Source organism: Aplidium turbinatum, chromosome 2 (assembly GCF_918807975.1).
Source record: "Aplidium turbinatum chromosome 2, kaAplTurb1.1, whole genome shotgun sequence".
NCBI lineage: Eukaryota > Metazoa > Chordata > Ascidiacea > Aplousobranchia > Polyclinidae > Aplidium > Aplidium turbinatum.
In genome coordinates this window covers 53,804,024-53,830,249 of record NC_137473.1, presented here as the reverse complement: position 1 = coordinate 53,830,249, position 26,226 = coordinate 53,804,024, and the positions used below count along the sequence as shown (strand labels likewise).

The 26,226-nt window shown below is 38.5% G+C and overlaps 2 protein-coding genes across 3 annotated transcripts; one reads left to right on the top strand and one right to left on the bottom strand.

Annotated features, from left to right (window-relative positions):
• Positions 1 to 1,178: 1,178 nt before the first annotated feature.
• On the top strand, positions 1,179 to 15,053 carry LOC145764852 (A-kinase anchor protein 17A-like). Of its 2 annotated transcripts, none has more exons than XM_082576537.1 (10): positions 1,179 to 1,369; positions 3,779 to 3,891; positions 4,521 to 4,620; positions 4,982 to 5,134; positions 7,087 to 7,191; positions 7,947 to 8,117; positions 8,461 to 8,609; positions 12,108 to 12,315; positions 14,032 to 14,154; positions 14,682 to 15,053. In XM_082576537.1, the coding sequence occupies exons 1-10, from the start codon at positions 1,253 to 1,255 to the stop codon at positions 14,850 to 14,852; spliced, it is 1,410 nt and encodes a 469-aa protein (XP_082432663.1). In that variant the 5' UTR covers positions 1,179 to 1,252; the 3' UTR covers positions 14,853 to 15,053. The 2 variants fall into 2 exon arrangements, with proteins under 2 accessions (XP_082432663.1, XP_082432662.1); XM_082576536.1 differs by having other exon boundaries at positions 7,084 to 7,191.
• Positions 15,054 to 15,274: 221 nt separating this feature from the next.
• Positions 15,275 to 25,397, bottom strand: LOC145764935 (mannose-1-phosphate guanylyltransferase regulatory subunit alpha-A-like). The gene is made up of 9 exons (XM_082576638.1): positions 25,288 to 25,397; positions 23,691 to 23,788; positions 22,224 to 22,327; positions 20,923 to 21,106; positions 19,989 to 20,194; positions 18,277 to 18,565; positions 16,894 to 16,986; positions 16,173 to 16,344; positions 15,275 to 15,485 (listed from the first exon to the last, which is right to left on the bottom strand). The coding sequence occupies exons 1-9, from the start codon at positions 25,328 to 25,330 to the stop codon at positions 15,385 to 15,387; spliced, it is 1,290 nt and encodes a 429-aa protein (XP_082432764.1). The 5' UTR covers positions 25,331 to 25,397; the 3' UTR covers positions 15,275 to 15,384.
• Between the last annotated feature and the right edge of the window lie 829 nt (positions 25,398 to 26,226).

Here is a 26,226-nt window from a genome sequence, read left to right as displayed (position 1 = left end):
CAACTAATTTAATAAAGACATATAATGATTGCAGACCAGGGAGACTTGTATACTTGCTTCGATTCGGAAATGCAACGAGTCATCGGGCGCTATTTGCTTGTGTTTGAAGCCCGGTTGCTCGCTTTGTGAAAAAGCTATCAACCTCAACTTTTGCTTGTAAATAGACAGAGATATGTTCTTTAGATTAGCGTTTATTAAATGCTGGTATCTTTAAAAGTATTTTTGGGATAAATGGTTAAAGTCGGTCAAGTTTAACTCTTTACCTAGGAAATATTTTTAACTTTTAGAGTCTGGCTGACCTTCATTTGGATAAACGATAGCTTGTGCTTTCCAGCAATGGTTCAATTGTAAAAATCGAAGCAGAAACGACAGAGATATGTTCTTGATTAAATGCTGGTATCTTTAGAAGTATTCTTCGGATAAATAGTTAAACTTGGTCAAGTTTAACTCTTTTCTAAGTAAAGGCGGACACCTGCATGCTTTTTTTTGTCATAGTTGACTGATTTCACCCCACTTTTACACCATTTTTTGGTGGATTCTTCCTCTGTGACGTCATCGCCTTTTTAACCAGGTTGGCGACTTGTATACCAGCTCCAGATCACGCATGAGCGCATATTGATGTCAAACGTAATGCTTGAGTGGTGCTTGTAAGAATAGCCTCTGAGGCTATTTTTACAATATGTTGTAAGAATAGCCACAGCCTTTATAATAACTACCTATATAATTACATATATACTATGTTACTTAGCCTATTAAGTGCTCATCAAATCATACATGCAAATAAAATAAATAGGCATCAATAAAGATTTTTTTTTCAGATTCAACTTAGTAAACTAAGCAACTCTACCCATTAGAATTACTGGAGTTGGTGAACAATTCTCCTTCTCTAAAGGAATACACCCTCAACTCTAAAAGCTCAAATTACAAATTTGAGAGTCTGGAAGATGCTTTGCACACTGCTATCATTGTGTTAGTGTAAGCTTAGATACTTCATATTATAAATATGTAGTCATAATTACAAAAGGCTAAGTGACATTACAAACTTAATCATTTCTTTCAATCAATGTTCTTCAATGTGGTCTGCTAACATTTCCTACGTATGGTGTTTCAGAATTCAATGGAGCAGTTCTAACGTCTTCAATGTGGTCTGCTAACATTTCCTACGTATGGTGTTTCAGAATTCATAACTAGACCAGCCTTGACTAAGTAATTCAACTTTGTTAAGTTCATCTGTGTGGACAAAATTGTAAAGATGAACACGTCGTTGATCAGTGATCTCACAGATGTTGTGCCACTCTGTTCACAACTCAACCTTTATTTAAAACCTTTTGCCAAAATTAACATCAGCGTTGCTCTTCCAAAGTTAAAGGTAAGATTGTAATGTAATGGTATAGAAATCTCTGTTATGAAAAATCGATTTGCATGATCAGCTCTCGAAATTAGCTTCCATCTAGGGTCTGCTACTATTCGGTGAGTCCGATTCGGTGAGTCCGATTCAGTGAGTCTGATTCGGTGAGTTCCTAACGTCTAACCCCTAACCTTAACTCCTAACCCCTAACCCTAAAACGGCAATGATAATTAGGCTACGGTACCCGATAATTTAAAAAAAAAATGGAAAAAATCCCCCGTTAAGGGATCGGACTCATCGAATCGGACTAACCGAATCGGACTCACCGAAACGGGCCATTCCATCCATCTACGACGGAAAAAAACATTGCCGTCGCCAAATCAGCAAACCTTGGATTGCGGCGGCAATTGCCGTATGCTTTAAAGTTTAAACAAACGAAATTTTATGCGTTTATTCTTCGTGTTTCATACGGCGGTAGCGGAGAGCATCACGCAAGCTATTTTACGCGCTGACAATGCTCTTGTGAACTGTAAAAAGTTTGCAACCTTGTAAACACTGGCTTAATTGTTACGAAAAAGTTATTGTTACATCGAATGCTTATTGTTTACCGGTGTCGTTGCGAATATAAATCATGGTGAAGGATACAGTTAAAAAGTAGAATTTACCTGCTATAGGTTATCAAACAGAGGGAACAGAAGGAAAAAGTTAGTGTGGTATTTTACAAAATTTATAAAGAATTTTATGACGGAAACAAATCGGAATTAGAAAAGCTAAGGGGTCAAGTTAAAAAAGTAGAACAAAATTGGATAAATGGTTCTTCGGCAGTAAAATAATGCTTCCGATCATATGGCATTGCGCGTTCACGAACGGGCAGTTTTGCGTCTTCAAGTATTCCAGTGACGATGCGACAACCTCATCCTCCGATACAGCATCTGATGATTCCGATTTATATATGATATCCGACTAGTTCTTTATCCAACAGACTTTGTGTCGCTCGCACGCAGTATCCCAATTGTGCCGAAATTATGTTAGGATAAACATAAATCGAGCCAATCTTCTCGCAGGGAGCTATTAATTTGTTACCGGTACCTGTGTGAGCAATTAACGTTATTTTATGATGGTTCAACGTCGCTAGATGTCGAAAAACAAACGTAAATTGTTATTTTTGCATTGATTTTGCGTCTGTAGACGTTGAATCGATGTAGAAATGATGGTTTTGCTGTCAGGGTGCGCAATATAACCCGCCGGGAAAATTGTAAATTGATTTGTGCTGACTCGAACGTTGAATCAACCCAAAATTAACTTACTTTTCCCCTGAGCTATTTTACGTGAATTAACGTAACAGCGTGCGTATTGCGTTGCTCGCTTTATCTCTACTTTAAGTATTATTACATCACAACAAATCAAACGATGCGGTCGTGATAGACTACTCTAGTATACTTTTCCCTTCTCGTTTCACATGTTTTGGTACAATTGTTTCGTAATAAACGTTCAGAGCAATTGCCGACGCAATTTCAACTTTTGCCGTTTGGCCTCGGCAAAGTTCTAGCCAAGTAAAAATATGCTATAAAATATAATATTTTCGAAGACTGCGTGAGTGTTCACAGCAAGTAAAATAGTCCGAGGTGAGGTCTTGGTGCGATGTTTCTGCTGATTAAACTCCCGCTGCGAGTAAATAACACAGGAAGAAATTTTGAACAAGTTTTGTTCTAATTAAGTGCTCATTTTGCGACGGCATTTTTATTGCCGTAGCAGAATGGCCATTATGACGTTTACGGCGGCATTTACCACGGCAATTGCCGAGTGCCGCCGCTAATTTCGAGGACTGCATGATAGAGACAAGTAGTTTATAATAAGATATCGCATTTTTATACTTTGTAAATTTTATCATAATGGTTTGCTATAAATAATGTAAAAATTGTACATCCTTCTTGTAACTAACTATTATGGAACTAGATTTTACTTGATGTTAATTCATTGTTAATAAACAGGATTTCTCATTTTTAATTACGGTACCGTAAATTATTTGGCGTAATTCATGAAAGCGCCTGAACTATATAATCCAAACAAAAATGTTTACAAAGTGTTAAAGCTTGCCTGTTAAGATCATTAGCTGTTTTGTCCTGTGTGTGGCAATGCTTGGCGATTTTGCTTTGTATATCCATCATTCATAATGTTGCTGCTCTGACGGGTTGTTTATTTCTTACTTTTTTTTTTTTTCAAAGTTATGTGACATGCTTCTCATAGCTTAGAGAAGTCCATGCCATCTTATGTTCTTGATTGATCTCTTTAATGTTAAGATTATATATTATATACAGTAGAATGACATACAATCTTTCTTGGTGGCCATTACAAATGGTGCAAATGTGATGGAAGCTGACCTTTAGCATTGCAAAAAGACAAGGTTGCATTTTTTACAAAAATTTGTAGGTTGCTGGACAAACAATATCTAACTGGGAAGTAATGGAAAAAATTAAAGCGATGTGCACTCCATATCAATTCACCATGTTAAAGGTTAGCAAGAGCACGATGGAATTTGTTAGGTAAGTCTTGAAGTAGAAATGTTTGACGTATCTGGTATACTGTAGGTTGGCTGTCACATAAAGTTGAGACTGACTATTGGCTGGATGAATTAGTTGTTTTTCCATGCTTATTGTACTTTTTCTGTATTAATTGCACACAGTAAAATGGGAACATGTGGGAACACCTTGACTTGGATAACCGTATGGTTTTTTCAGTGTTTCTATGGTGTAGCTAATAACGGAATGGCCCGTTTCGGTGAGTCCGATTCGGTGAGTCCGATTCGGTGAGTCCGATCCCTTAACGGGGGATTTTTTCAATTTTTTTTTTAATTATCAGGTACCGTAGCCTAATTATCATTGCCGTTTTAGGGTTAGGGGTTAGAGGTTAGGAACTCACCGAATCAGATTCACCGAATAGTAACAGACCCAGCTAATAAAAGTAATGTATTATATTTTCTGCTAATTGCACATTAAAATGAATGTGGAGCAATTCCGAAAGAAATTTTGGTTGATTATATATATATATAGTTGTAATTGTTAACAAATTAAACCAGTGTTTAGATTCGATACCAGGTTTACCGATTTTCAACTTATTGCGTGTTGATAAATTTACAACAAGTTTTATCTTTCATGATGATGAACTACTTTAGGTTTGAAGGTGAGGTGGAGAATAAATCTTTTGTTGCAACATTTTTATCTTTGCTGGATGGAAAACACATTAAGTTGTCAGGGTTTCCAGTTTTATTGAAGGTGAGAAATGTTGTTGCCACAAATGGAGCAGTTCTGATGGTGTTTGAACATTTTATTTTGATGTATCTAGCTATTCTTCTAGTGCGATAGGATAGGACTTGGTGCGAACTGATAGGACTTGGTGCAAGTATAATAGATTGTCTCACTTTTAGCAGCATTATCGTTATTTTACAAATGTAGGTTTAAACGACCTGTTTTAGCCTGATGCTGCGAGTTTGCTGTGGTAGGAGAGGTTTGCACTAGCTGTTGAAACACAGTTCCCTAGTCATGTGCAATGACTAGTGCTGCAAATGTTCTGAATAGTGGTTGCAGTCTCTGTTACCTTTGTCTTACTGAGAAGTTGTTTCTTTCATTTGAACAGATTACATGCGGGGAGAGTAAAGTGTCGTTCCCCACTCGTCATGACTGGGATGCATTCTTTAGAGATTCTCAAGAATTCGATGAATTGCAGCCTGGAGAGAGACCGGACACTGTCCACCTCACTAACGTCCCTTGCAAGTTTTTTACAGACCGGGTTAGTGCAGCACAGGTTTTGAGATCATCAAACTCTTTTGCATACTTTATTTTCACCTTAAATGTTTTGCTGATATGCAACAGTTCAGAAAATAATGTATGGCATGTGATATTCAAGTCCTATCTAAAATGTTTTTTTGACTGAATTATCTCTGGCATCTAGTTTGGTTAATTCTGAATTTATAATTTTATTTTGATATTTGAAATCTGCTTATTTCTTAGCTCAATTCTTTAAAGTTTTCAAGGTTCTTATTGATTATGGAACATTGTTTGACGAGGTTCCGAATGTTATGGGTTGGATGCATAAGCAGCAGATTTCTTAAGTGGAAGATTTAGCTAACTGCCTGACTATACACATAATCAAAATCAGTTTGCGCAACCCCGGAATGGCCTGTTTTGGCTAGTTCTATTCGGCTAGTCCAATTCGGCTAGTCCGATTCGGCTAGTTCCCTATTCGGCTACAGTCCGATTCGGCTAGTCCAATTCGGCTAGTTCTCTATTCGTCTGCAGTTTTGAATTATATTTTGTATTTTATTCCACAATATATATCGTTTCTTTTGCATTCCGACAAAGAAAAATAAATTGAAATGAAATTTAGCGCAAAATGTGTGAACAATTAAATTGAAATGTTTGCTCACATAAAATCGGCATGTATCCTACGTCACCGTCTGTATGCAAACTTAGAATAATATATTAGAATCCTCAACTATTACAAAGTTCTAAATCCAACGATGCCTTCTGTTTATTTAGACAATATCCTTTCTTTTATAGTTGAAATTATCGAAGCTTTAGATGAGTGGGGTTTAGACCTAACCACTGAGATCTTAAATCATATTTATGACACCGGAAACATCCCCAGTGATATGGTACGTTCCATATTCATAACTTTACCAAAGAAAACCGGAGCAACAGAATGCTCACTCCACAGAACAATTAGCCTTGTGAATCATGTAACAAAGATCTTACTCCGAATCATGACGATGAGATTGAGACCATAACTGAAATCGGAAATTTCCACAGCACAGTTTGGATTTGTTCCAGACAAAGGGACCACAAAAGGAATTTTTACATTAAAAATGATAACAGAGAGATGTATTTCCGATTCTTCTGTTTATTTAGAGAATTTTGTATTTTATTCCACAATATCGTTTCTTTTGCATTCTTGCATTTTATCCAGTGTTTACCTTTGAGTGCCTTCCCAGACGGCAAAATCTGTCATTTTTACATTGATTCAACGTCTGCAGACATTGAATCAATGTAAAAATGACGAATTTTGTTGTCTGGGTTGTTCAAAATAAGTGTTTCACATCAAAACAACAGTTTTCATGATTAACAATAGGGGTTAATGAGATGAAGTCTCAGCGAAAACGTGTCAACGAAAAAAAGACAGTTGCCAAATAACGTTTGACATAAAAGATGAAGTTAAAACCTAAGTGGCAGTTTAGAATAAACCTGGGTTTCGGCGTTACATATGACCTGGAATTCCTTTGGTTACTTCCTTCGTTAGACTCTCAGTCGATGTTACTTTATCACGGCAGAAAAAGACTGTAGCCGAATAGGGAACTAGCCGAATCGGACTAGCCGAATAGTAGCAGACCCGCGCAACCCACCGATAATGCATTCAACTTTAAATGTCATTATCGTCATCATAGCACCTGTTTGGGTTCTGTAAAGGTTTTGTGTATGAAACCAATGTGAGAAGTAATTTTTCTTCATGCTCAACGATTCTGGTCATGTTTCCTATTGCTCACAGTGAAGCCGAGTCACCAACTCTCCAGCCACTGTTTGCATCTTGGTAATCTTGGGGCCGTTCCCATTCTGCATCTTTGGTTCAATCTAAGGCTTCTGGTGGAAAGAGAAACAAATAAAACAACAAACCCGGCGCTCAGTATCGTGGATATTAGCTTGGTTGCTTTTAAATAATCGATTAAACAAATAACTTTTCTTCAGAAGAAGCAAACGGTCAGCGAGGATTCGGTGAGGTTGGCTTTTTTATCTTATGGGGAAATACGAAACATAGACATCCCAATGTTAGACCCGTATCGCTCGGACATTCAGGTGAGATTTTGCTCATCCTTTTAATATATTGGCACTTTATGTTTATTAAGTTAACTTGAAACACTATCATTATGCAAATTCGGTTTTGTCCTCATGGTGGGAGTGGCGAAGTCTTTCCTTGCAGCGACTGTCTTCAATAACTTAAACATATATAATATATCCAGTGTAATTGAAACTGACAATTTCAGAATGTTGCGATAAAAAGCTTTGGGGGAGACGTAATTCTGCCACAGCATAGACAGATAACAGTCAACTACTTAACTGGATTAAATAACATTATTTAAAAAACAATACGATAAACATTTATTGCATTATTTAAATCAAATATAGTTTTTATTGATTTAAATAATGCAGTTTACTCTCTAAACCCTTTAGGGGTTTAAGGGTTTAGGGGTTTAAAGGGTTTAGGTTTTAAGGATGTAGAAAGTAATAACTATATTTGATGTAATTTGCTCTGCCTGGCTTTTTACTTGGCATTGAGCACTTTTGTAGTATTGATAGCACGTATTTATTGTTTTATTACATTATTTATATTGTACAGTTTTGGTAAAGACGTGATTTCTTGAACCAGACAATGTCTATTTATCCTGTACTAATTTATATCAATACTGTATACTAGTTCTGAATAAATATGCACATATTTTGAAGCTATATCTTGTAATAGGTTGCTCAACGCCATGAATCTTGTGGAGACCTTGCAAGGATTTGGTTTTGCATATTTGCGCAGTGAATATCACGAGGTGTTTTGTTTCCAGGCAACCAGTGGTGGAAACTTCCAGACGTTTTCATTCGGAGCCCGCTTGAATTTTGAAATATTCGTCCAATACAAGGAATACATTGGTTTTGCAAAGTGCATGGACGCTCTCAAAGGTAGAAAGTTGGTGATGAAGGAATCGGACGGGAAAGCGTTGGCTGCTACAATCAAAGTAAGATTACTCTTCATATTTTATAACTTTGTGAAGAATCACCTTTCAGAGTGCGAGTCTATCTTTCGGAAGTTTGTCATGAGTCTTGACTAGGTCATTGTACAGGCAGACGTAACTCGATAATTGATTATTCGTACTTTGTAAAGATCTATCCATAGTTTCACCTTCAATTTTCGTGAATTTTTTTTTCTCTTTTAGCCACTGATTTGGACCATTTTAGATCAGTGTGGGGGCATTTTCCATGAGTTGCTTTTAATAGCTTTAACATTTAGCCTTGAGTTATATTCTTACTTGAGGCTGGAGCCATTATCGAGTTGTGTTTCGCGAATTGTTGTTGTTCCAGGTTGACTTTGACCGCACAAAGCATCTTTCGGCCCAGACAATTAAGCATCGCGCGCTTGAAAAGAGGAAAATAGAAAAACTTCAAGAACAAAGAGAACACGAAAAAAGAAAAGAAAAAGAAGAAATTCAAAGAAAAATAGATGAAGAAAAGTAAGTTTTTCTACATAATTGACAAAAGTCTCGCACCATATTCTCATATATTTGACGTACCGTCTTCTTGCACATGAGACAGCAATTCAGGCAACATCTCCCAACTGCTGGTCGATACGGTCGAGTAGAATTAATGCATTTCGTAGTAGGGGCACTATCTGATACATTGTCGTTATCGTTTTAGCAGACGCCTCTTCACAGCTGATCTTAAGAATGCTTTTACCAGGTTTTGTAGACGTTCTAAATTTCTCCAACAAAATGTTTGCTTTATATTTTTATCCACCCCATGGCGACGCCGATTTGTCTCATTTTGCAGATTGTTGCAAACTGTGTGATTAAAAGTTTTTAAAAATTACGTTTCTCCGTTTTTCGCTGCCTAGCTTTGTAACTCCTTGTGTCTTCTGGGAGATACAATGAAAGATACAAAAAGATTGCTTTTAGATAATATTAAGATACATACTAACATAGGCGTCGAAATAGGGTGGGCCGGGTGGGCGGCGCCCACCCGGCCGTGAAACGAGGGTGGGCAAAATATGTTTCGCCCACCCTGTTTTCATGACATTTATGAAGTGTTCGTTACAGTTATTTCCGTTTTTATTAAACGCTGAATTATCCAACCAACTGCCGCGCAACTTCTTGTTTTACGCTATGTCTCTCGCTAGGTATCCGACAGAACAAAGCAATTCCGCAACAACACTACGTTGAAAAAAAATGCGGTAGGCCTACTCACTGCATTGTTGTTGCTACGGCAACTGCCACACGCTGGCAATTCCTGGTGAGAGAAAGCCACGTTTGATATTTTCTCTGAATGGTCTCACTTTCGTTACGTCGCAATCAAACTTCAGCTCCGGGTCAGCGTAAGGGAATATGAATATGACATCATAATGAACATTACAATAAAATAACCGATACAAACTAAAGACGCACTAAAACAATTGCTTTTTACAAATCTTTCCTCACAAACTTGTTGCTGAGTATAAATTGTAGCACCGCGCGATGTTGTCATTTCATTATTGAAAAGTTAAACATGAAGCAAAGTCAAACGTCTATTCGCGGATTTTTAAAACCAGCTAGTGTTCGGCGATATTGAAAAAAACAAAACGATACGATATTTGAAAAAATACTCGATATTTTGATACTTTTCGATATTTTTGTTTTAATTAAGAAAAGAGTTTTCAGTCTTCGAAATTAGTGCCGGCAATTGCCGAGGTGATTGCCGACGCAGATGCATGAATGGCGCATTTTAGCGTCGGCAATAAAAATGCCGAGGCCACACGAGCGCTTGTAAGGTTAGCGTTAGACATTCCTCCCAGTCGTTATGCCACAGCCATAGATTTGATCCTTAGTTAACACCCTGATGGAGCTCTTCGAAAGAGGCGTGTGGATGGATATCCAAAGCACGAAAGCAGCAAAACGTGGACGCTTCATTGCGAAGACAGTGTAGATTTATAGCTAAGCGATGAGCCTCTTGATGTGTCCAATTTCAGTGATGACGCGACAACCTCATCTTCCGATACAGCATCTGATTGATGATTCCGATTCTGACAGCTAGTTCTTTATCAAACAGACTTTGTGTTGCTCGCAGTATCCCAATTGTGCCGAAATTAGTTAGTGGATGTTAGTGGATACGTAAATCGAGGCAATCTTCTCGCAGGGAGCTATTAATTTGTTACCGGTACCTGGTTGAGCAATTAACGTTATTTTATGATAATTCAACGTCGCTAGATGTCGAATTAATGTAAAACAAACGTAAATTTCTTATTGAGCATTGTTGTTACGCAATATAACCCGCCGGCAAAATTAAATCGATTTGTGCTGACTCGAACGTTGAATCAATCCAAAATTAACTTTTCTCCCGCGTGAGTTATTTAACGTGAATTACCGTAACAGCGTGCGTATCGCGTTGCTCACTTTATCGCTACTTTTGGTATTATTAGAAAAGATGTACTATCCAGAATACAAACCAACATGGAAATTCTACAAACAATTAAATCAAGAAAATTGAATTATTTTGGCCACATTCGCAATAATTCTATTCAAAGACATCTACTAGAAGTAAAAATGAACGGCAAACGAAATAGGGGCAGAACACCAAGAATTTGGACTAATGATATTGAAGACTGGTCAGGACTTAATTACAAAACTGCAGTAGAAAAACCTCACAACAGAGAAACTTGGCGTCTCATTGCCTCCAACCCTCGACGAGAGGAAGGAACTTAATGATGATGATGATGGTATTATTACACCACAACAAATCAAACAGGGCGGTCATGATAGACTACTCTAGTATGTATATTTTTCGCTTCTCGTTTTACATTTTTGGTACAATTTTTTTCGTAATAAACGTTCACAGCAACTGCCAAAGCAATTTCAACTTTTGCCGTTTGGCCTTGGCAACGTTTTTATAGGGGTTTACAGTTACGAGTTAGGGCTGTAATAGTTAAAATATTGAACAAAATTGAAATAAATATTGATATTAAAAAGATATCGTATCGAAAATTCGATATATCGCCCAACACTAAAACCAGCTTCCAAAAGGCGTCGAAATGATAACGCTGAAGAAGCCACGTCCAGCACGAATGAACGTAGAGATGACATTGATGAAGAAAGCAGTGCTTCAAGGATGGACAGTTGTGAAGTCAATGTCTCAGGCAATGCACCGGTAGTTGTAGAAGACAGCATGAGCCATGGATCTCTACCTGCTCCATTTGACGTTAGCATGTTGCCGGATCAGCTTCAGGCTCGGGAAGGTCGTGTGTTGCAAAGGAAGCTTTTTTCCGAATTCCAGTGGATGCGTCTTAACCCTGATGGTACTTGTTACTGTAGCTGCTGTTTGTGGGCCTCGGAAAACAATCAGTTATCTGCCGCAGACCAACGGAACAGTCAGCAGTCACCTGTCCGAACATTTTGCGGCAAATCCGAAGGTGCCACTTTAAAGATAACAGGTCATGCGTCACGCGCTTTTTAGGTCGCAAAGGAAAACATAAAAGAAGTTTGTTTAGTTTAGCAGCGCTCATAAGATCGTAAGGCGCAAGAAAGCAAACATCAAACCTATTAAAGCTTAATTGCTGCATAGTCTTTGTGAGAAAGACTAACCATTGCAAATTTGCAAACATACACATTCAATGAAATCTGTTTGAAAACTCTCGCCCACCCAGAATTCCTCTGTTCTAAGAAAAAATCGACGCCTATGCAATATGCATACTAATACTGTAGTAATATTAATACAATAAAATTTACAAAATATGTGTTGTTGGATAATTTTAACGGTATGGCAACATTGTGAATTCGCCTTCCGACTTATCACCACTGCATTACGTTCGAAGAAGCACCATAACCGTTTTTAAACTGCTTCGTATGATCCGACCTGGAATCGAACCTACCAGACGAGGAAGGCGCGGTTTAGTTGAGGCATAAGAAATATTTGAAACTTTGGTTCTGTTGAAGAAGATCAACTGAAGATGTATTTTTACTTATAAAACTTTTGTTTTTGTGTAGACGCAAAGAGCGAGAACTTCTTGAAGAGCAAGATGAGAGAAGAAGGAAAAGGGAAGAAAAAAGAAGAAGAAAACGACGAGAAAAGAAGGAAAAGGAAGAGGCTGAGCGATTGGCTCACAGAATAGCGATGGAAGAGAGAAAGCTTCTCCTGGCGCAGAGGAAACTTGAATCCATTCGTTTAATCAGTGAATTACTTGACAGAGTTAAGGTGAGTTATAATGTTGTGTTTTCTTGACGCTTTCTTCATCGCAAATTTGCGCCGCTCTCAGCGCTTTGCAAGCGTCGCTGTCACATCAAGGCACAGTGTTGGTGATGAAGTAGATACGGTACTTTGTTTGTCGTATCCAGGCTTACACCTGGTGGTTTAAGATTTAGGTTAAGTGGACGGGTAGGCAAGGAAGCCAATCTTCGTGTCCACCTTCAGGCATGCCTTTAAGTGTCTTGCCAAAGACACAGCCACATGCTCTTGAGTGGTGTCGAACCGGCATTCTTTCGATTGCCGTTCCAGGGCTCTCAGCACTAGGCTATGCAGCCGACAGTAGATACTGATGTCTCTTAATCTCCGTTCTGGTTCCTCGCTGTTATTGAAGATGAAAATTTACTCAAGGTTCCTTAAATTAAGATGCAACCGACCGATTAAACATAACAAGAAAATCAAATTTGCCCGTTTCGGAACTTGTATAATTTATTGATGAGCTTTCGTCACAGCAAAGGTGACTTCTTCAGTGTCTTGTTCTAATAAAAGTGTTATCTTGAATTCATTTCTTCATTACTGTGTGCTAATCAGGAACAACATACAGTGTTATTATATAAAGTATTTGGTATGACCTGACAGGCAATCAAGCTTGCGTCTACCGATTCAGGAAGCAGGTATTCATCCATTATGACACCGAGACGATTAGCGATGATATTAACAATATTTCATGTTGGCACATCACATGTTCTGTGCATGGTTTCGTTGCAACAGTTATATACTTATCGAAGACCTTGTTTTGTATTTTGGACGATCATTTCTTGCAGGGAATCTTTTCGCACAAATTGTTTACACATTAAACATATTTGTAAACTTTACAATTGTCTAATAGAACTTTTCTGTTTTTTGTGAACCACCCAGCAAACTGTCCACTTGAAGCGGTTGACTGTCTCTTATCATTAGTCTCGTCCTGTTGCTCAACACAACAAACAGTGTACCAGCCTCATTTTTGTAATCAAATATCGATTTCACTTTTAAAGCATCTTCAGTTTGATATTGTCAAGAGCAAAAAAAATATAAAAAATTAAAATATAAAAAATTGACAATATCAAACTGAAGATGCTTTAAAAGCGAAATCGATATTTGATTACAAAAATGAGGCTGGTACACTGTTTGTTGTGTTGAGCAACAGGACGAGACTTTACAATAATTGTAGATATAAACGACCTGTTTTAACTTGATGCTGCGAGTTAGCTGTGGTAGTAGAGGTTTGCACTAGCTTTCGGAACACTGTTCCCTGGTCATGTGCTATGGCAATGAAAATTCGTCATTGCAGCCACACGAACACGAATCACCACAAATCTTATTCCTGGTAAGGTTTTCGTCTTCCCACATTCCTGTTGATACACAGGATGTTGCATTTGGGTCGGACACGTGGTGAGGTCAACAGAGAAAATTTTACATGAAATCAAAGTGTTAAACTATCACGGATTTGCCACTTTTTCCCTTTGTCGCTGTATTTTATTTCTACCCCATCGTTTCTTTCACATTCCGACAAACAAAAATAAAATTAACTAAGTGTTTTACACAAACGAAAATTTGCTTCTGGTTGGCATCGAACTAGAGACCTTTTATTGTCATGCTCTTTTGCTACCATCAACATCGATTGACATGATGCTGTCACAATTGCTCGCGAGCCCCTAACAATTTGTCGATTGTCCACCACCGCAGGCCGATGCGCAACAAGCCGAGGTGGAGAGACTGGAGAAGGAGATTGCCTTAAAAGCTCAGGCTGAGAGGAAAAAGAAGGAGGCTGCGATAAAGAAGAAACAAATGAAAGAGGAGCGGAAGCGAGTGAGACGTGGTTTTTAATATACGTCATAGGATAAGATTTCTTGTGACTACAAGCCAGGCTACCACGAGACGTTAAGAAAATAATTTCTACTACATCAGTTCAGTTTGTTTTTATTTCTGACTATCACAACGAAAAAACAATATATGACAAACATAGCAGAGGTCTACATCGTCATTCAGCCGGGTGACTTTAAGGTTTTTACGTATTTTCTAGCCCCCTGGGGAAGTCAGTCGTGCTGACTGACGAAACGTTGAAAATATACTCGTTAAGGTTATCGATGTTGGATTCGAGGCATCGTCTCAACGCAGTTTGCATGCCTTGATAGAGAGTTCATATTTTCACTACTTTCGATTTGATTTCGACGTTTATGTCGTGGGATTTTGGGTAAAAACACGATACCCCAGATTTTAGCTCATTATGACGTCATAAATATGTGCTGTATGGCCCTTAAAGTTTCGAAAACTACTTGGGGTGGGGTGGCAAAACAAAACTGGTGTTAAAATTTTTATAAGTTTTTCCATTCCAGGAGAAACTAAGACGCAAGGAGGAAGAAATGAAATCGAGGTTGCTGAAGAGGAAGCTCGACGTCGACTACAAACGCGGGGAGAAGCGACGAAAACACGCGATGCAAAAGATACATCCGGGATCGTCGCTCTCTTCGTCCGTCATGGTTCGCTTCAGTGATGCATCTGACTGACGTCATCGTCTAATCAGAAACGGAAATTTCTGCGCACGCTGCTGGTCGAGTGGTTTCCATGGTGACTTGGCGAACACGATGGATTGGGTCGCCACACAAGAAGTTTCTCACTGTGTGACTTTGTGCTGCCATTACTTCGAATTGTGTTTCGAATTCTTTTTTGATATAACAATTACAAAATCTGAGAAGATGTCGGATCGTTTTTATAAACTCTTCGTTTATTTCTGATTATGACAACGTATGAAAACATAAACCAAACATTGCAGAGGTCTAGAAAAAGTTAGACGCGACAACGCGTGAACGTTATGACGTGCTTGAAACCGAACTTGCTCGCTTCCTAAGCCAGAATTTATACTTTCGACCCCCCTCCCCCCCCGTTGAGGTTATGCCCGCCCCTCCCCATACCACCCCGGCTTCAGGGCACTGAGTTTTTGATGCTTACAAGAGTGAATCTAACCAGCACCAGTAATCACGGAAGCGGTTAGAATGAGGAAGATACATAATAATAGAAGACATAACGTCCAGGAGATGTTTAGAGCAAGATTTGATTCTTGAATCCTCTTCCCAACTCCTTGTTCGGCATCACAATCGAATTGCGGATGACAACCTCGGGTGGAAGTGTGACGTCACGTCCTGTCATAGGTGTATTCATAGTTAAATTTATTTTTTCGTGGTGAAACCAAGAATTTCTTGTACTAAAGCGTCTACTAAAACTTTATTCCGAAGCCAACACATAGGACATAAAACTGGGTATGTGGGATCACCATATGTCAAAACAGCTTTAGTATTAGTGGAACATAAATGTTTTGTGGACTATTTCAATCCAAGGTTTGTAAGTTATTAGATTTGAGTTTCAAAGCCCACAGCGTTCACCAGGACCGGTAAGGGTTTATTTTGGCCCCTCACCAATGAGAAGTCCTAGGTCCTCAAACAAAGAAGAAATAAGTAGTTAGCGCTAGCATTACACTTCAATGGAGTTTCCAAGTATACGCGGCGTTTTCTTTCAGTTTCTAGAGCCCTGGAAACCTTTAAAAATGTTCCAGAGTCCAAAGAACTTTAAGATCAAGCGGCGCTGGTTCCGCTCTCGGAGTGTGCGCTTATAGAACGCATTTTATGACTGCTATCCATTCAGCAGCACTTAGTGGATGGATTAATTCAAAGACAACAACATTTCAACAATCGCATACTTCAATCTGTCAATTTCGGTAACCGACCTTGCGCCTGTGGTTAAAAGCCTCTGCAAGTATGCGAAACTGCCGGGAACCCCCTTCAAAGGTTTTGTCAGTCCGAGAATAAAGATTCAAAACGCTGGTAACTCGCCTAAGATAGTGATGGAGGGCCTTAGTTTTCCTTGTTCGTCGAATAGATAGAAATTATCCGTCGTAGCGTGTGGGGCGTTGGGGTCGATCTGAGTCGGTGTTCCCTCTACACGTGTCCATTCCCCCACCACGGAATGCCATCCGATGATGCTGTTCAGTGTGCAACTGTGAGCCTGAGGACATTTAAGATGTCAGTTCAGTTTTACATCCGACCACCAAAGCAAAAAACTATTAGGCCTATTCTCTTGCCATAACATAGCAGGTGTCTGGAAAGCGTTAGAAACGATTGCGGCGAGGTTGATAGTAATGTTTGAAGAGAAGTCTATTTCAGGTAAATTCATTTGATTCGAACAATCACTGGCATTTATTGGTTTACTACCACGCGTTTACAGTGCAAAGCGTTGAGATAACAGCAGGTAGGCCTAACCTATTTGGCATCAACACTGAAACTTATAATGTTAGAAAAATCATATCACAACCCGCCCACTGAAGTTTGCTACAAAATCCACATGATAAGAGATTAATAAAGTAGCTTACCATAACTAACTTATTGTGCATACATGTTAGCTAGCCTACACAACAGGAAAGGTAGCAGAATTTTCGAACTCAGCGTTTGCTCTATCGAAGACACACTCGTAGAGCGATGAGTTTGGTACCATACTGAAAAGTCAACTTTTCAAGAGAGTTTTGCTGCAAATCTCTCTGGAGAATTTGTTGCTTACCTTGATGATTGCACCGTCCAAGATCATAGAGTTTTTGATTCTGGCTCCTCTTCCGACAACCACGCCTGCATTGATACTTACATCAGGTCCAAGCTGAAATAAATTAAAAACAAATTTTTCTTTATATGCTGAATAGCGTGGCTCATTTTTAAATTTTTTTTTTAAATTGTTTCGGGGTAGTGGGAAAATGGTGCCAATGAATGAGAAAACGCTCATGACAAAATTTGACATTCGTAACAAATTGTCTTCAGCCTTCTCATGGGGCCCAAAATCGAAAAATGGGGTCAAAAACGCAATTTTTCAAAAATATTTTTAGTTTGGGTAGATACAATATTGTTTGGATATATCTAATTACCGTACCCTTAGAAAGAAAATTGAAGTCATTTGAATTATTCCTTCAGCTTCCTCACAGCTTCTGAAAATTTCCATTTTGCTGAAAATTTTGCATTTTTATTTGTGGTTAGCCTACATAATCACAAACTTCGTCATTGACGTAAATTCAAATAAAAGACGTCACTTTTTCCTACCAAATTAGCCCAATTTCGTTAAAAAGTGACGCTACAGCTCAGGGCAGGTCTATAAAGAGAAATACAATGACGTTTTATAGAAAGGTTTAACACAATTATGTATTAAATGTAACCACCCATAAAAATGCAAAATTTTCAGCAAAATGGAAATTTTCAGAAGCTGTGAGGAAGCTGAAGGAATAATTCAAATGACTCCAATTTTTTTCTTTGGTTAATTAGATATATCTAAACAATATTGTATCTACCCAAACTAAAAATATTTTTGGAAAAAATTGCGTTTTTGACCCCATTTTTCGATTTTTGGGCCCCATGAAAAGGCTGAAGACAATTTGTTACGAATCTCAAATTTTGTCATGAGCGTTTTTTTACTCATTGGCACCATTTTCCGACTACCCCGAGAGAATTTAAAAAAAGTTCAAAAACGAGCCACACTAATGCTGAAGCCCATATGGATCAACTTCACTTCCAAGGAGCCCTGAATCACATAGTAGTTGACCTATTGTCACATTTTGTGGTAGTAAAGTTGGCATAAGCGACAAATTACAAAAGCCCCAAATTCGAATTGAGGAGTTGGACTGCCAAAAGCGTATTTTTTACGATTCAACTTTTTGCGAAGAAACTTAATTCAAAATTAAATTGAAATAAAAAACTTTTAATTCGAAACGAAACTATGTTGTATCATTATTGAAACTCTGAACACTCGTAAGCTTGAATAACGTGCAAGATATTTATCCAAAAAACCACGTAGGCTACAAAAATCAACATGCTTGTTTCAGACGTTCCTACAGCAATATCTTCATAATCATTTCATTTATTTATTAAAATGAAAGAATGCTCTTTTAATCTATTTGCTTACCACAGCTGTCGAGTCAACTTCAGCGGATGGATGAATATAAACATTTCCAATGCAATTTTCATAATCAGTAAGGCGATCGGGATCTTTACTCTTGTACAAGTCTAATATCGCCCTGTTGGCGTACAGAGCTGAGCCTGCAGACTTAATGTTCAGCCAAAAGGTGTCGTACTTGAACGCAAATAACTTCCCGCGACTTGCCAGTTGAGGCAGAACATCACTTTCAAGCACAATGCGTCCGTGAGAACAATCGTTTATTCTCGCGCTCATTATGCCGCAAGAGAGATCATCCCTGCGCAATAAAACAGTTATCTTTGATTGCTTATCCACCAATGGCAGATGCAGGGGGATGCAGTTCATTCATAGCTTGTCACGCCAGTGTCGGAGCCAGATAAGAGCATTGTTTGTGATGTTTTTGAGGTCGTTGTCATCACATGAAGGGCTAAGGGGGCAGTTGGTGAGGATGTGCTTCATCGTCTGATTGTCTAGGCCGCAATCACACATTGGGTCAGGAGTCATCTTCCATCGGAAAAGATTGCTTTTATTTCTCCCGACTCCGCAGCGGGCTCTGTTTAGGCAGCACCACTCTCTTCTCTCAAGGGTGGGAGTTTGTTGTAGACTTTCGGAAGGACTTGGGATGGCAGGATGTTGTGTCCTATCGGGCTCAGAGGTCCACATTTCTAGTCGTGCAGCTGTCGCGCTTGTGTGTTCCAATGGGCCGACTTTGATGAAGCTTTTGCGTGACTTGAGTCTTGCTGGAATAAGTTTGTGTTCATAGAGAGGGTGGCGTTGGTCGGATATTTGTTTTACTCTTTCCTTTTTTGTAGTGACTTCTCTTCGGATATGAGGTGGAGCTATAGTTGCTAAGTTATAAAGGTCGGCGATTGGTGTTGGACGGAGTGTGCCAGTTATGATTCTACATGCTTGGTTTAATTCGGAGTCAATTACTTTGGTGTGGCTTGACCTAGCCCATACTGGAGCGCAGTATTCAGCGGTCGAATAACACAAAAAAATAACTTTATTTATGGTGTATTTGCAAGGTCGGATCAGTGTAAACCTGCACTTCATCACGTTTTATTGAACCCCCCCCTAAGGCTAATTGCTACTTTGTCCAACTGTGTGTAGGCCAAACTTTTTTTTTTCTTTGAAGGAGCCAGATATATTGTTTTTTGAACGGTCCGGAGTATCAGCATGCAGTGTAGCTCGGAAGTGTAGCCTAATAGATTTTACATAATTTCGTCAATCTATTGCAAATTGATTGGTTTTGAGTGCCCTATACTCTGTTTCTATAGCCTACTCTACTAGACATAAAAAACAAGGGCATTGGGAGCGAATTCGTTTGGTTGAAAAGAAAAGTTTAAAGGATTTATGTTCATTGAATAGACTAAGTACCGGTAGCTTAATCGTAAGTAACCTTGTCTAATACTTCGTTGCTGGTTTATTGCGTAGATTGCAAGTTAGCTGGATTCAAATTTTTAATGAATACTTTGCGCAATTACTTTTTGAATTCTTTTTAAGTAATACTTAAAAAGAATTCAAAAAAGTAATAGGCCTAATGTCATGGTTTTATCTATTGTCGCTCTGAAAAGCTAAGGTCTTTTAACGACAAGGCTCGTTTTTAGTTTTATATTAGATTTGCAATGTTATAACATACAAGGTTTCATTTTAAATTTTGCTTCAAACAATCTTTTGTAGAATTGTAACAGCCTACTTACTCGTCCGGGTCACTGCCTAAACTTGGTCGATGGCGCTTTTGAAAAAATGCTCCGATATCAGAAAATATTTCGACATTAAGCAGATAGACCCCAGCGTTTATATCATGGCTGACAAAGCTCTCTGGTTTCTCAATATAGTGAACAACTTCACTGGTGACAGGATTGACACCGGCGCATCCGTACTGAATGGACTGCGCATGTGGAACCTGATTGAAGACAGGGTTTTGTTTTAAAGTATATTGAGTTTCGCTTAGCAGCATTATTGTTACTTATTTCACAACTGTACTGTAGACACAAACGATCTTTTCCAGCCAAATGCTGCGGATTTGTTGTGGTGTTAATGGTTTACCACGAGCATTTGGAATACAATACCTTAGTCGGGTGAAATGGCATCGTCATTGGCTTTAGGATGAAACAGATCGTTTGTATCAGTTGTGAAAAAAGTTTTGTCTATTACCAATAACATCAGCCATTGATTGATTGTTTGTGGAAAGCTTTATCGCCGGACTGAAAAGCTTTTTGTGAGCTGGAGGCATTGAACCACTGATGCAAGGCCGGTTACCGAGTTTGACAGAGTGAACTTTCCAAATTGTTAAAGTCTTGTTATCTGTGAATTATTTCATCCACCAGTAGGCCTAGTCGCTGAATGGAGAGCAATCTTTGAAATACGCTACTCACGCGCACAGCTCAAGAGTCGAACCAGTGCTGCTTGATGTCGCAGTTTTTTCGTTGCGCATAACCAATTGAACTAGACCAAATAAGTTATAGGCAATATCACAGACAGTGAAACGTCTGCAGACGTTGAATCAATGTAAACATGACAGATTTTTCTGTCTGGGATCTTGTATATTCTTATGTGATGAGGCTTTCGCCAATGAAAAAGTGGTCTCATGCAGTTACTGCTTCAATGCAATTCCAATCAACTTTCACACACCTGCACAGTCATCATGAGGTACGGCATGAACTTTTCTTTGAAATTTATCATTTCTTGCAACGGAAAGTCGCAAAATACGTCACTGAACATGAGAAAGAAAGCGTCTGGCGCTCCGTTTGTGATGACGTCACGAAAGTGATAGATGCACCCGGCTGTGCCAAGCATGGTATATTCTTGAAGGTAACTGTAAAAAGCAGAAAATAAATTCTTTCGTCGTGCTTTGTTATTTTTGTATACGCAAACATTGATATCCAGGCAAGATCTTTGAACAATCAATCGACTATGAACAAGCAATCTTAGACTATGGTCAATCGCTTTCGTGCAAAAAGACACATCAAGCGACGAGAATTCAATTCTGAACAGCAATATAACACTTACGGCTGTGGCTGGAGTTGAATTCTGTTTGATATGTCTATATCAGTCTATATAGTGACTGATATAGTCATATAAAATACAATATAAAATATATTGTATTTTATAAGCATTATATAAAATACATATATAAAATAAATACAATATAAAATATATTTTGTATGTGGAGTTACAAACCCTACTAATAATGGTAACTGAATGGTTACAGTGCCAACTTTGCAATCAAACTGAAGCGGTTTTCTAGAAAAAAGCGTCCGCCCAGATAGCTCAATTGGTTAGCGCGTGACTTCTGGAACGAAGAAGCTTCAAGATCAAGCAGCGCTGGTTCGACTCTCGTGGTGTGCGCTTGAGCAACGCACGTTAAGGACTGTTCTCCATTCAGCGGCTTCTAATGGATGGAATAATTCAACTGCAACAAGACTTCAACAATCGGAAACTTCACTCTGTCAATTTCGGTGACCGGCCCTGCGTCAGTGATTCAAAGTGTCTACAAATATGCTAAACTGTTAGGATTAAGCCCTGCAAGAAGCTTTCCCAGTCCAAGGATAAAGATTCAATCAATCAAACCGGGTTTCGAATACAAGAACTGTGGATCTTTAACCCAATACATTACTGACCTACAAAATCGATTAAATCTGCTTCTTAAACGTTTCATCAATGATATAATTCATTGTAATTCATACTGCACTTCTAACGTTTTACAACTGAACTAGATGAATTTATAAATAAAACAGTAAGCTAAAAACATTTAGGCCAAAATATTGTAGGTCAATAGTAGTCTACAACCTAACTTTAAAAAGTCGCTTTTTGGAGGTAAATCTTTTCAAAATCTGCACTCAATATTTTTTTTCAAACAAAAATATGGCTTAAAATAATCATAAAAGTATCTTGTGAATATTATTTCTATGAAAGCATAAGTTTGTTTTCACCTTACAGGCTTCCCGAAAAGTTGTCTCTGTCTTCTTACGAATCGCTTGATTACGTCAGTGGGCTGGAAAAATCCGATCAACAAAACTTCCACAACTTCTGGAATCTGAATTAAAAGAGTTGAATGGCACAAAATTGGATAAAACTTTTGTAATTTAAAAGGAATTTTTGAAGCTTAAACCTGATAGCTCCTACTAGTTCCGCTTACTTGTAGAAGCTTTAAACCACTTACACAGGACCATCAAAGTTGGTTTTAAAGCACTTTACAGAACACTTTTTCCATTTCCAGTTAAAGTGCAGTTGCACTTTTCTGCTACAACTTTTAACTGTTGAACCGGTGTTCCTGAACTCTAAGCTGTCTACAAAGGATGTTGTAAAGTCTTTGCTGTATCAAGCATGGTTGTAATGTGCAATGCACAATACATCAATAATGAAGGATCAGAACGACCACGGCAGGGCTCATTATTAGGACAATTCAACAATCCCAAATCGTGTGTATTGTGATGCTCCAGTGAGCAGCGTGACGTGCTTGATCTGATTCAAACGTTGGCGTCAAAGACTCAAACGCTGAGTGTCAAAAACAAAACTTTCTTACTCATGTTATTACCGTTTGGTGTCGAACAGGCATCAACAGAAGAGCTTTTCGTGATGTAACATTCAACCAAAGCCATTGGTATGGACAGTTTTGTTTTTAGTTCCATTTATTTAGACTGAATAAATAGAGTAATCTTTGTAGACTTTGCTTCGTTTTTCTTGTGCCATGAGTCCATGACTAAATAATGCTATATTTTCAGATCCCTATATCTGTGGTGTGCCTTACAAATTGCATTTGCCTCCTTCGCTACATGTCCTACTATAGAGACTTCCTGTCACAACTGAGTCGTTGCGTCAAGACAAGAAACACGCGATGCTGAATACAGCGCGAAGTTTGTGGTGCGTTGATTTGCTTGGATCTGTACCGACATGAATTCAACGTTGAAGTCGGTACAGATCAAATGCAACGTGGAATGAAAAGGTGCTACGCCGTCTTAGTTTGTTGATTTATAAACAAAATTTACCACAGTCAAGAAAGTTTTCCAAATTTGTAATAAATATTTTACTTCAAACAACTACTTTTTGAATTCTCTTTAAATAATAATGTCATGCTTTTATTTATTGACGCTCTACAATAGCTAAGGTTATTTAGCGACAGGGCTCATTTTTAATTTTATATCAGATTTACAATGTCATCACATTATTAACCGACTTATTCTCACTGCGTTATGCAAGAAAGAACACAATCGGTATCGTTTTTAAAGTCTTCGGTTTGACCCGACCTGGAATCCATCTCAGATCTACCAGCACCAGAGCCGAAGGCGAAGCCATTAGGCCACTGAGCTGATTTTGTTTTTAAGTAGTTAACATCAAAGTGACGTAACAATTACACATTTTCTTGCTAATTGACTCTAACAGAAAACACATTTACATACCTTGCAGCATGCCTCTATGTGATGCTGGATTAGCGGAAACCCGGCGATAGGAAACAAAGGCTTCGGAACGTCCAAACTAAGCGGCCGGAAGCGAGTCCCTGTAACATAGTGACGTCACTATTAAAATATTGCTTTGTCGGTTTACTGTAGGCTACCTTGATTTATCCTCTATGCTTTATACAGAAAATACTTTTATGCTATCACACAACCTGAAATTGAACCCAGGTCGACACGAAGCAATTGTTTGATGACACAATAATAATGGTTTTGGTTTTGTTATTGTTTTGTATTTATTTATTTGCTTCAGACATGCACACATGTTGCACATCCATGTGGAATTACATAAAAAAAGTGTTATGGTTTTATAAATAATGTTATGGTTTTATTTATTGTCGATTTATAAAAGCTGAGGTCTTATAGCGACAGGGCTAATTTTTAATTTTATATCAGGTTTACAATGTCACTACATTATTACCCAACTTATTTTCGCGGCGTTATGCAAGAAAGAACACAATCGGTACCGTTTTTAAAACACTTCGGTTTGACCCGACCTGGAATTGATCTCACATCTAAGGCGAAACCCCTCGGCCACTGAGCTGATTTTGACCACACAAACCAGTCACGCTCGGACCTGGTAGTTTTCAATTGACTGATTTGTCTGAGCAGCGTGCAAGATAATTGTCACAACTACACGGTTTGAAAACTGCATAGCTCCAGGCGGTGTACACAGCCGAAGATGGTAGTAGAAGTGAGCAACTTGTAATTTGTTGAAAAGGCTTGACGAAACGTATTCTAGGCTACATTAAAACAGATTCTGCATGTTCCATTCAAAGTAGTTCATGGTATCTATTTCAGGTACTTTTAAGTCTTCTGTAATTGCGTTGATATTACTTATATGCCCCCTTTTAGCATTTTTTTATCCACACCTAAATTCGGCACATTTTATCAATCCAACTTTTTTCACACCACTCAAATGAAAACAGTGCATGATAGCAGCTGTCTTTATATAGTCACAACAATGGGAAAACTGTAGTATGTAGTAGGCCTAGTGGTCTACAGTCAGCAATATTTGGCTTTGACCTACAATAGCCAATAAGCTACCTCATCTCAAATTTGTTTCCGAATGGGGTTAGCATAAAATCTTGGCTCGATCTTATTAGCTCAATCATAGATACTTGGAGATGTCGCCTGATTTGTCACATTGTGATTATCGCTACGGTCTGACTGAAAATGTCTAAGATTTTTTTACTGACTCGTAATGACATGTAAGCCTTTTGTTGTCTTGGGGAAGCAGTAAAAAATTAAGCTAACGAACGTCCAACAATACTGTTAGTGTTAACGAGTGATTGTCATTGTTTATTTTTCAAAGCTTGATGTTAAAACCTATTTTGTCACCTGGGGAAGACAGTAAAGCAGACGTTAAAATATAATTTTTAGAAAATGTCACCAAACGTTTACAAAATTCTGCAGAATGTGACAAATTAGGCCTTATCTCTAGGTAGCCATGGCTCAGTCAGTTTGAAAATGTATTTGACTGAATAACTGGACAAAATCAAATTAAAGTAGTCTAAAACTATCTTTTTGCGCGAATTCTTACCTTTCTCTGGCCCTCCAACCAAAATTACCGCTTTAAGTTTCATTTTGTTTGCTCGTGCAACAAGGTAGGCTGCTAAACTTATTCACAAAACAATCTTGAAAAAACTGAAGTACAACAACAAAACTCAGTGTTTCTAAGAGCTGACAGAAACCGGTTGGTCGGGTGCTGATACAAACTATTTGCCGAGTTTTGGGAACAAGTTCAATCGAACTTCGACGTTGCAACGGTAGGTGGCAATAGAGAGTATATAAAACCAAAAATAAGTTGGAAGGATCTTGAAGTAACAGTGCTACTTTGAATTTGATTGTTCAACTTAAAATTTGCACCAGTAGAACGCATCACGTTATTTAACTAAATGCCTGGTGAACAGCCTCACTCAATTTTCAGTGCTACTTTGAATTTCAATAAATCAAGATTTTGGGTATGACGTCATATGCCGGGTAGTCGTCGCAACAAAAAGCCATGTGCGCGGTCATTTTTCTTCAGATAGGCCTACTCAGTAATTAGACTCAGGTATACCAGACTTGCTTAGATATCCCTGATTAGGCTACTTCATCAATCATCTTGCAGCATCGTTTGACTATCTATTCAGCCCGACCGATAACTCCGTTGGCTATAGGAGCCTGACTTAGATTAACAAAGAAACTTCAAGATTAAGCGTTGCTGGTTCGGTTCTCGGGGTGTGTGATTGAGCAACGCATTTCAAGGTCAGCTCTGCATTCAGTGGCTACTAGTGGATAGAATAACTCAGACATCAACAGTTACTGAAACCTTCACTGCCAAACTCGATGACTAGGCCTGGGTCAGTGGCTCAAAGCCTCTACACTACAGTCTACAAGTAACGTATGCAAAACCGCCAGGATTAAGCTCTCAAAGAAACTTTCTCAGCCCATAAAGATTACTCAATCAATCATATGCACAATTACTTCATAAGCATGT